The sequence below is a fragment of the Ptychodera flava genome, chromosome 19 (assembly GCF_041260155.1).
Source record: "Ptychodera flava strain L36383 chromosome 19, AS_Pfla_20210202, whole genome shotgun sequence".
NCBI lineage: Eukaryota > Metazoa > Hemichordata > Enteropneusta > Ptychoderidae > Ptychodera > Ptychodera flava.
The window spans coordinates 30,605,620-30,618,013 of NC_091946.1; the positions used below are offsets into that span (position 1 = coordinate 30,605,620).

General features: G+C 37.6%; 1 protein-coding gene across 1 annotated transcript in view; it reads left to right on the top strand.

Annotated features, from left to right (window-relative positions):
- Window positions 1–12,394, top strand: part of LOC139118143 (uncharacterized) — a 40,855-nt gene that overhangs the window by 5,188 nt on the left and 23,273 nt on the right. The window contains exons 8-9 of the mRNA XM_070681437.1: window positions 920–1,061; window positions 1,691–1,811. Coding sequence (XP_070537538.1) covers window positions 920–1,061; window positions 1,691–1,811 — 263 coding nt within the window. The remainder of the gene's footprint in view (window positions 1–919; window positions 1,062–1,690; window positions 1,812–12,394) is intronic.

Sequence of the window (12,394 nt, forward strand, 5' to 3'; positions counted from 1 at the left end):
TATTAAATTTAAATAGTCTCAGTTAAGTCTTTCTCTTCGTTTCTTTAAGTGGAAGGACTAAATCTCGATAAATTCAGAAGATCAATACGACACAATAAATTCATATTTTTCGATTTCGACATGTGAACAGAATAACTATACCCGCATTCTCCACCATGTGTTACCTCGGGGAATCGCCATGCAAGAGGATGTCGGGATACAGAAACAGCGTAGAGACTCCAAGTCTTCAAAGATAACACCGTTTATTTCTTATAAATGGATGTTACATATTGCCAGATAGTTCCTTCTCTTAAGAAGTTGTCCCTTCGTCTGAGCTGGTGTTCGTAAAGACACCTTGTATATACAATTCAATGCGTACAATCTTTTTTACATGCAAATGAAATGCAACGTTTCTCCCTGATAATACCGTATTTTGTGCCAAGGTACCTACATGTATCAATGGCCAACACCATAAATACGAGAACAGTATGTACTTGCTAGATTTCTCACATAACATATAGCCATTGCACATAATTAGCAAGTCTGAACCTGATTAATCAACCTTTATGCAGAATTGACGTCAAAGTCGATGACCTCTTTAACACTACTTTTGTATTGAGCACTTTGAAATATATATATATATATATATATATATATATATATATATATATATATATATATATATATATATATATATATATATATATATATATATATATATAGCCAATGTGCAGTATTTCCTAATAAATGACCATAATAATCGTGATGATAATTGGCAAGTAATTGATGATGGTGTAGACTGTACTCAAAATTGTTAATTGTGGGCATACCATAAGTTCATCGCTGCCAAAAAATTGAAAACTGTTCAACGGGCTTGCGCTTTTTATTTGTAAACATAATTGTATACGCTATTGAGTTATCTTTCATTTTTTCCTTTCAGGGGATGATCATGAAATTCTCGATGGATGGGGATCATTTGAGGAGGTAACACCATTCATGAACGAAATGTACGAAGCAGCCAGAGAGAATTTCATTTTATTTCAACTTCGCGGTTTGAGAGAAGAACCGTCTATGCAACTGAGGTAAAGAAGGGTTATTTTTGTATAGATGTCTGCTCTGCACTGAATCACGGTCAAAAACACAGCGCTCTTGACGGACAGGGAATCATACGCGAGATTGACATGGACTCAAAGTGGTGACAGCTGAGTTACCGATTTTTTAATTATTGTAGGTCGAGTGTCCTTTTGTGGGTGTATGAGGTCAAAGTAGAAGTCAAAATGTTACATCTGTGGCTGCCATGTATTATCAATTAAGGTAGAATGCGCCTCAGCGACAGATATTTGGACTCTCAAACTTTTACAGTACTCTTTTTTGATCTACCACTTGTGGGGATTTCATTTCAAAGCTCTTGGTGTTAGTTTTCCGAAAAGTGGAAAATTTGTATTTCTCCATGGAGTTAAAACAGGGCTTGTGGGTATCAGGAATTTTAAATATCGCCCTCACAAGGGCGTTTTGAATTAAAAAACCGCCCTTTTGACCATATATGGGCATATTTAGATTACAGATGACTGTGTACCTTTAAGTGTAACATACATGTACAGTCATGCAAATTGACAGTACAAAATACAAATACCAATACTTAGACAAGTCACAGATAACATCTGCACTTTTCACTTACCTTTTTGTCGTTTGATTCTCTCTGCGACAAAAGCAAAAATATTGGACGACACTCCGTGCAGTGGCTTCACCCTCCGACGGATAGCGAAAGAAACCCGCGGATTGATCGAGGTCCCTTCACCTACATCGTCACATTCGGTGATGTGTGCTTTATGGTAAGGAAAGTAATTCTGTATCTACAAACATTACTTACATTGTTTGGCATCTGCATTCAACAAAGGTCATATTCTTGTCATGAAGATAGGAAACGAGGTGTTAGATGTGGACTTGGGCGATATAGATTCTTTGAGTCGTTCCACATTCATACAAGTGTGGAGACCAGTTTTGAATGTATGTCAAATCTTCCCATAGTGTATCTGACTGAGTTAGAGTAGACAGCTACAGGTATGGAATAAAATGTGCAAGGAAAGGAGTGTACAGTTACAAGGATGTGCAGAGAGAGAGAGAGAGAGAGAGAGAGAGAGAGAGAGAGAGAGAGAGAGAGAGAGAGAGACGTATGTATGCTGCTGTGTACTGATGGCTTGTGGTGGGCCGGGAAAATCCGGGGGTTGCATGCACAGAGGGGTTAGTAAGTTGCAAAATACTTAATGTTTCAAAATGATTTTAAATAGTTCAAGTATCTGTAATTGACACATGCAACAATAATATAGCTAGCGTTACCGTAGCTTGAACAGAAAAAGTACAATCTCGATATATCAAAATATCAAAAAATTTCTTTAGGAGTCGCAGCGGACATTTCTTTTTGAGTAGGCAGGGGTGTAAGATTTTGAAAAAAAGGCGCAATACGAATGATAACAGAACACGCCCGTATTTTTGATCATATAGTCTTAGGGAGCGTTCAGTTTTTACGGGCGGGGGGGGGGGGGCGGCAAAATCTTGTCGCCAGTGTTCAAAAAAATATAGACCCCCCTGCATTTTTCGTGAAAAAAAAGATGACCCCCCCTTTGTCAGACGAAAACAATTGATGACCCCCCCCCCCGCTGAAAAATAACTAAAACCCATATGTCAAATTTACCCGCATGGTTTGGATTTGAACTGGTACGCGGCGCACTTTATTCGTGTAGCAGAGATGCCAGTGCACAAACTTCTCAGCCACATCCATTGAAACGTCTGTTAATTAGGACGACTGTAAGGCAATTTTTAACTTCATTTCCATAGACAACTCATGTCCATGGACATTGTATAAAGTGAACTTTATTGGAGTGGTTCGCCAAAGGCAGCCCTCCAGGTAAGAGGGTCATGGGCCATTATGTAAAGTCAACTTTATTCTAGTGGGCCACCAAAGGTGGCCCGCCTGTAAAGAGGGTCGATCATGGCTATTGCATAAAGTAGACTTTACTGGACAGGGCCCCTGAATCGCACGGCCATTAAGATTGCTGTGGGGTATTACATAAAGTCAATTTATTGGAGTTGGCCGCCGCAGGCGGCCCGCCGGTAAAGAGGGTCGATCATGGCCATTGCATGAAGTAAACCTAATTGGAGTGGGCCGCCAAAGGCGTCTGCCCGTTAAGAGGGTCATGGGTAATACATAATGTATATTTATTGTAGTGGGCCGCCGAAGGCGGCCCGCCGGTTAAGAGGGTTGATCATGGCAATGGCATAAAGTGAACTTTATTGTTGGTATTATGTTTTTGAAAATGTGGTGACCCCCCCTTTCCTACCAGTGAAAAAGCGATGACCCCCCCCCCTTTGCGGATTCCAAAATTTTGATGACCCCCCTGGATTTTGCCGGCCCCCCGGCCGTAAAAACTGAACGGTACCTTATAGCTTTATTCAACAGGCTGTGGTTCAACTGCCCACTTTAAAAATATGAGAAAACTAGACATTCTCGGAGATTGCTAACAGCAATAACCGTATCATATACACAACAATATACCCATCTCTCTACTTTTTTCTGGCTGAGATGCACCACAATGAACCCCTTTCACTACCATCTTTCTGGCTGAGATGCACCACAATGAGCCCATTTCGCTACCATCTTTCTGGCCGAGATGCACCACAATGAACCCACTGCGCAACTATCTGTTTGGCTGAGATGAGTAGTAAGTTTTTGTTCCCTTCCGTGACAAATAAGAATTTTTACACCCATTTTATAGTCCATGAGCCAGACCCCCAAAATTGGTCGATTGGTACCATTTGGGTGGGCAAATTCCCCCATACATTTTCTGAAAGCCCGAAATCTGAACTTTCTGAAAATCTTTGGTGGACGTGTCTCAGAAGTAGCTTTCTGTCTCAAAAGTTGTTGTCATGGCAACCATACTAAAAATCTTAAAAGTTAAGAATACTATACAAAACTGACTATTCAGTGAACAGCAAAAGATATTTACATGATTTCATGACACATACTGTTACCTCACATTATGGCCTTTCAGTTGACCCCATGACCTTGAACATTCTGGGTCAAGGTCAATAGGTCATGCCCATAACATCTCAGAATTTCTGTAAAATCAAGCATTTTTCACAAATACTTTTCTGCTACGTTTACATAACATATAATAGAAACTCAAAAACTTGCTCAACAATAGCCACAGATGTGTGCTCTTTGAAATTAGTATGTTTTGTATCAGGGATGATGTCATTAGTGAGTAATTACCAAGGCAACCATATGTGTTTTTCAGTTATGCATGTAGCCTATGAGCCAGACCCCAAATTTTGTCAATTTGCTTCCATTTGACTCGAGTGGGAACAAAGCAGCCTTTTAAACCTGAAAATCTGAATTTTGAGAAAATCTTCATTGGACAGTTGCTGAATACGCTTTCATTGTAAATATTGTTGTCAAGGAATCAGCATTCAAAAGCATTAAAATTAAGCATACTATGTTAAATAGATTATCAAATACACGACAAAAGATATTTGATTGATTTAAGGATGCATATCAATAGTTCGCATTGCTTCTTAATTGACCCCATGACCTTTAGATTTGTAGGTCAAGGTCAATAGGCATTGCCTTCAGCAACTTAGAAATTGTTTAAGGTGGGATTTTTTTGGAAATAGCTTTGCAACATTTTTACCAAACCAAAAAGTACAAACATGAAAACCTATAGTCAGCTATAAGAGCTAATGCGCTCTCTTTAAAATACTAGTGTTTTTTATCATATACCTTGCTGACAGGGCGGCAATCATCATAGCAACCATCAATGCATTTTCAGATACAGTAATACAGTGACATTGGACATACCTTTGCATGTATAATAATGGTTATAAAATCATAACTTTTGTGTGCTAAGTACACAGCAATGTCAACTAAAGTCATATCGACAGTAAAAGAGGTCAAAAGGCAAATATACGTAAGTGTGTTTGATTGTTTAAAAACAAAATTTGGCAAAGTTTTATGTTTTTGTTTTCATGATTGAAGTAACATGTTCACTTATCAAAAATGAGTATCTGTGTTGGACCAACGTAGTTAGTTGGAGATGATTATAATCTTGTCAACGAGTAGACAAGTAGTCTGATCTCAAGAGATACCGATATACTATAACTTTTTCCGGATTTCATGTTGAGCTACCCTGTATCTCCAGATAAATGCTTTTGGTTGTTATTTTCCATTGGGGCGGAGCTTAGGTCACATGGGAAAAGCTTTACCAAGAGGCCTAGCAGCCGATAGACTTCTGCTGTTATGTATTGCTTAAAAATAAAAAGGGTCAGGTTTTGTTTGTAAATAAACTTTGTAATACTGATACATCTGCTTATGTTGATTTTAGGATCACTGAACAAGGACATCCTTGCAAATGAATGTATTACTATTATATAATAATGGGCTCTTGTTTTTCATCTCTACCATAAATATGCAAGTATTAGCAAAATTTGAAGAAACTGAAGTAATACCTAGGAACCTTTAAAGATAATTGTGAGAAAATTGTGTTTTTCAAACAAAAACGAAAAAAAAGGCCCAAAAATTTCAAGTACGAAACTTTTCTTCTCAACTTGAATAAACCTCACTCAGGTTGTCCCTAGAAACCCACATAACACATTTCAAAGTTGATAAAAAGGAAGAAATGCCCCAAAATATAAATATGTAAATTTCACCATGATTTGAACAAATCTAAATGAAATCAGCCAAATGAGTTGCATACCAGTGTTGAAAGCAATTAGACCAGCAGTTTCAGAGAATAAAACAATTGTTGATAGATGACGGATGACGACGGACAATCCACCTATCTGATATGCTCCACGTCACTGACAGCGGAGGTAAAAACTGCGTAACCTCCTTAATTCCTGAAAAATGATCGCTGTGTCGTGAATATCTTGGTCCAGTTAGTTGCGCTGATTTAATGACTGTCGGTTTCAATGTTACACATGTTGCTACAGCAAGTAGAATTGCAACTTCAGTTCGCCTTTTTTGAATCTATCTATTCGCCTTTTGTTGAAAGTTTTGAATTTTGTCTAGGCATGTACAATACACATATCATGCGCATACAATATCCGAGTAATTAAGTAACAAAGAAATCATCAACATATAAAATAATTCAGCTTCATGCGATATTTCTTATAAAACTGGAAAAGTGAGTTGTGTAAGTAATAAAATCAAACATCTTGAAATTAAACTTCACTAGTACTCCAGGGAGTGAATCATTTGCTGTACATCCTATTGGTTTTGTGCTCATATACTCACTTATTTTTTCTGACATGGAAATTCACTTAACCTTTGGTGATTAAAATACAATTAGTCACGTTCTAAATAATCTTTAATTTAATATATATTTCAATAAAGTAAAAAAGATTAAGTGGCATTTCTTTTTTCACGCAATATCATTGTCTCGATTGAGTTTGTGAAAAATTTTGTTAAATCTAACGTAATGGATATTTCAGAGGATGTTAATCAAAACAAGCGGGCGAAAAATGTGCAAATATTACGTCCACGTATCATATAAGGTGCTATGGCTCACATCTTAATAAGCTCGGGGAACTCAACTTTTGGAAAGGTTTGTTCAAAGCAACCAAAATTCGCAAATTTGAAACTGTATTACATATTGTATAATCTAGACTGCGGAGAAAAAGTGTTCCACAAGAAAACACCTAGTAGACTTGAATGTGAAAATTCAGTTCAATCTACTATTAACTGCAATCTGAGTCTAGGGTGTCACAAAGGGATGCTACAAATGTAAATACTGGAGTCTATCAGAAAAAGATGTATAATTTGTGAAAGAACAAAATATGTAATAAAGGGGCTAAACACGAGAACCCCTACATCAAGCAGTAGACTTGGGGCCAAACATAAGTCTTTGGGAAAATGCTGTAAATAGGATGATTGCTATAACGTCTAGGGGTATTGTAGCAGCAGAAGCACACTGCCACGGCAGCTGCTATACAGTACCCGACAGAACTAACGCAACAAAAGGCAAGCCTCGGACAGGCCACAGGCTTGCCATAGGCCAGCTCAGGCTCACATAGGCTTGCCTGGGTCTGCTACAAAAACCCTTGATTTTACAGAATGCACAGTCTGAGCTTGTGTTTGATAGCTGGCATACCTTTACCAACATTACCTTGTCGTGATTGGCGACAGCAGCTGGAAAATTTGTCGTAGCTTATGCTTCGTTGTTATAATATTCGACAAATATTCGATATAATGGCTAATATGAACACATCTTGTAAGACTGAAGGACAGCCAGGGGCGTAAACAAGTGACAAGATGGAGTTCAGTTCAGATACAGCGCTGTGATGGAGATACTTGTAGAGTTCAGTAATTTTTCCCCACATAAATGAAAATTGGTCAAGGAAAGAAAATTGGTCAAGGAAAGAGCCGATACCGTGCAACAAAATATTTGGAAAATGGAATTCGATTGTATTGTCGTAAATGTCCAGAGTCGTTCATTGCCGTCCACATGACGTTAGGTCGTTATCGTTCAGCTGTCAGTGAATCTGATTCCGCTGGAGCCATTCACGTCATTTCCAAACCCGTCGAATATGTTCTGACGAAGATTCGCCCAAGAAGAAAATATTCCTTCCCTCGCTATATATGTCGTTTTACGTTTCTGCCAAGTTTTCTTTAAAGTACGCCAAAGTTTTCTTTATTGTTCTTTAAAATGTATGGACAGGCATTATTTCTCATCTCAAAATAGTATATGTCCCAGGACAATAGTAAAAAAACACCCTAGCTGTCTTTATTTTTGGGCACATTACTAACGCTAGGATTTTTTCCAGAATCTGAATAACAGAACTATTATTGTTCAGAGTTTTCCACTGACTTTTGACAGCAGGGCGTGACATCTGGCCACATTTTAGGTAACAGAAAAAATTGTGTAGCCTGTCCATTTACCACTCAGGCTTCCGTTAGGAGATGAAGTGGTTCTGAAAGTTTATTTTTAATTTACTAAACAACAGACATCAAAACAGGTCCAATAATCATTATCATTCAAGGTAGCTAAGAATTTTACCAGGTCCAAGGGATTATCAAAAAATGACAAAAGCAATGGGGTAATCTTGAACCACGAAATACTTTTGGTACCACTTGTCCGGAATGGGTACGCGTACCCTGACAGCTAGCTGCCCCCATCAAAATTTACCTAAAGCGACAAATCTAATACAACGTTACCGGAAATTTGATAAATATCTGATAAACATTACGTCGATGCGCAGTTGGTTTGTTCAAGCGTTTGGTTGACACTTGATGTCTTGATATCGACAACAGGCTGCCCTGTACATTGTCCGCGGGTTCCGTAAAATTAGATATTAAATGTCTAAACCTTCGCCAATTTCAAAAGTAAGACTTTCTACAGCTGAGTAGCATACACACGCAGATCTAGATCGCTTAAATTTGATAATTTTCTCTTGATACATTTTCAGAAGCATTCCCTTGTCTTACTTGTTCGGCGTCGATTTTCATGATGAGCGTCCATTTTTAGTAATCCGCGTTAAGTACCCAAGGAGCCCTATACATGTAATTATAGGAAATACGTCAATCCGAAAACCACTGGCGCAACTGGGGCAGTAACGGGTTGTCTGATGAATCTGATTAAAATCAGATGTAGGGTACGCCGACGCCTATACGGTATTCTGCTGCTGTTACCTCACTGCACCAAAATACCGTTTAGACGTCTGATGACCTTTTAAGGTGGTGTGGCATGAAAAAATGTGATTTTGGGCAATTTTCACCTTTTTACATAAATCAGTACGACATATACTACCACCTTGTGAGGATTGCCTTTACATGCATGCATGCTTTGCGTGCAAACTATCAGACTGCTGTCTGGAAAGGAAGCCTTGCTAAATTTTCATGAAGGGCATGGTTGAGTTATTGAAGACCATTGTTTGTCAATCAAATCGATAAGGGGCATACCAGGGTTGTTGGAGTTTGAGGCATGTAAATGTTCAAAATAGTGCAAATTTCCGCCATGTCAATGTCTGGTAAACGAAATAAGGTATACTCCGGTATATATAATCTCCTGACATATGGAAATATTGTTGAGTTTGAAGAACAGCTAGGTTACTGATGATGATGATGATGATGATGATGATGATGATGATGATGATGATGATGATGGAGAAGAAAATAATAATGAGGATCAATGTAAAGATTGTTACCTAGATATTACTACTTTCTTATGAAATGCTTTATAGTGTGTTAGTGGTGGTTGACTAATGTACGTAAGAATTACTGGTACTGTATTTTGATAAAACCCATGCCAGGGAAAACGTAGAGGATCATAGAAAGTCAACATAACATTGGTCGTTGGTCATTTGTAATTAGTAATTTAACGATGAACGTTAATATGTTTGTTTTATTTAATGCTATTTACTTTTGATCAAGCGCGAAACAGTAGTTTTATTATTAGCTTTATCAGACACATTTCATTTTGTTATCTATCGTTGATATATTTACGGCTGATGTCCAGCAGCTTTAAAAACTTATTTTTGACTGGTCTATTTCTTTGTTAGATCAGGTGCGGGCCACGCATATAAAGGTATAAGTACTGGGGCTCAGTACGTTGTTCAAATTGTCACGTTAAAGTTCAGATGTCATGTCACTAATGATTTTGCATTTACGTAAACGTTCGAAAAAACATTAAAATGACACGTTTGTTTACAGTAGTATGAAAATTCTGAAGATATACATTTTTGGCCAATACGTATAGCTATAGCTAATAGCTGTTGGCTCTTAGCTAAATATAAGCTTGTTGATATTGCTTATCATTGATAATTATGATGTTTAATACAAACTGGTACCATAAAATACTCTTTCCGTGTAAAAATATATACGTAACACCATAGAAATCACCATTTTATTCTACGTTTAACCTTATTCTTTCATTGACCTTGACCTTGGTTTGAAAAGAGCATCAGACAATGTGGTCAAATTTAATACCGGTAGAAGCCACATGTATCGTTTATCAAAGACAAGAGTGCATCTTTGCTGACAAGAGTGCACCTTGCTTGAAAATGTCAAAAAGTGCACAACAAAAGAGACCTGAAATGTAAACTTTCCATGTTTTGAACTTTGACCTCATTTGGTCATGTACGCCTGACCTTGACTTTGTGGTTACATCTTGAGTGAAAGTTAGAATGTGTAACGTATCCTATTTATGTTATCAATTTTGGTATGAACATTTTCATAAAGCAGGATATTCACTTTTGTATACAATTGTACTTTCTAAATAATTCAGATGTTTGTTTCTATGGCAACGGTTTTCACCCATTACTAAGCTACCAAAACTTTTCAGAAAATTCAGAGTTTCAACTTTCAAAAATATATTAAGTGTGAGATTGCCCTCTGCTTGCCCCAAATAGTACCAATTGACCATAATTGGGGCCTGGCTCATAGAGTACATGTACAACTGAAAACACACTGATGGTTGCCTTGGTAATTACTCACTACCAACAACATCCCTGATACATAACATACTAATTTTCAAAGAGCACATATCTGTGGCTATGTCTGAACAAGTTTTTGAGTTTCTATCATATTTTATGTTAATGTAGCAGAAAAGTATTTATGAAAAATGCTCTATTTTATCGAAATTCTGAGATGTTATGGCATGACTATTGACCTTGACCCAGAATGTTCAAGGTCATGGGGTCAATTGAAAGGCCATGATGTGAGGTACCAGTGTCTGTCTTGAAATCACGTAAATATCTTTTACCGTTCCCTAGAAAATCAGTTTTATCTAAAATTCTTAGCTTTTAAGATTGTAAGTATTGTTGCCATGACAACGACTTTTGAGACAGAAAGCTACTTCTGCGACCTGTCCACCAAAAATTTTAAGAAAGTTCAGATTTTGGGCTTTCAGAAAATGTATGGTGGAATTTGCCCACCCAAATGGTACCAATAACCTATCTGGCTCATGGACTATTATTCATTTATCTAAAGGGAGCGAAGGAAAAATTAACCATCCATGTAACTAAAGTATGACCCTGACCTATATATGAACTCATGCACGCGCGACAATTTTGGCGCAGCAGTGCATTGTCCTGAACTAAGCGGGGAAATTCCCTGCTGAGTCAGGTCCTGGACTTGCGCAATGTGCTATGACTCACTAGGTAATCCACTATCAGTACATCTGTCGGATCATTTGTTAGATAGATTCCGACTGTGCTGCAGCTCTGTACAGCTCCTTAAGGATTCCAGTGCCCGTTCCAGTGCTGATTTTTGTCTTCTGGATGTAAGTATATACTCGTTTTCTAGTTGTGTGAATTTACTATGTTTTTCCTACGCCTATCGGAACGAGATTTTCACCTATTTTAGTCCCTACCAGAACACTGTTGCGCAATACCTTTTCCAGTAGGGACTTTCCGGTAGGGAACTTTCGCAATACCCTTCCAGTTGCTTAGCAACTTGTCACGTGGTTTCAGAGGTCTGAAAGTCTACAGTTTTCAGAAACATTTTCTGTGGAATTTTTTCTGAACCTAACTTTCATATCCATTCAATCCATAATGTCTTAGGTATCTTTCCAGAGGAGGACTAAATCCTTCTTGTTTTTGTATTTCTAGTGCCTGTTTAAATATGTTCTGAATAAGTTCTGACTCGTTTTCTGTTGTTGCACCTTTTTCTTGTATTTGAGTAAACAACTGCTTATATTGCACATAATAATGTTTATACTTCTCTCTTCTTTTTGATACTCCAGTTTTTCCTTGTATACATCAATAATAACACCTGGTACAGGCGTCAAAGCTATGAGTACCGGAACTGTAGGAATTGCTGCTATTACAGCAGAGCTTACAAGAATTCCTTTAGTAATATTAAGAGCCATATCAATTCGACCCATTAATTTATAACTTCGTCGATATGCAGCACTTGTTCTTTCTATGTAATCGGCCAATTGTTCAACGCTTTCAACAACTGAGATGTGCATTTTTTTACTGTATATGTAAGGGGGGATAAAAAATAATTGTAGTAATATAGAAATACAATATGGCAGAAGGAGGAGAAGATATACCACTCCAGGATTTCGATGATGCAAATTTAAATGATGATGACGCTACTGCTGAAACATACTTTATAGAAGATAATGCCCCTGCAGAAGCCGATCCTTCCATGGATAGCCCGCAGGTGGATCTTTTGGCTAAACTTAGAGTAGATAACAAATTAAGTATGGTTAAAAAATTCTTAAAGGAGATTAAAATTACTGATCCGGATGCACTAAATGTATTGGTTATGGAATCTGAGATTAAGGATGGAAAGCTGTATTATAAAAACCTCAAGCTGTCTAAAGATAGAGGAGGTGGATTTTATAAGCTCACCACATTAATGAGAGAAAAAGGAGGACATGAATTTATGAGAGATGTATTAGGAGGTCGCTCTAGC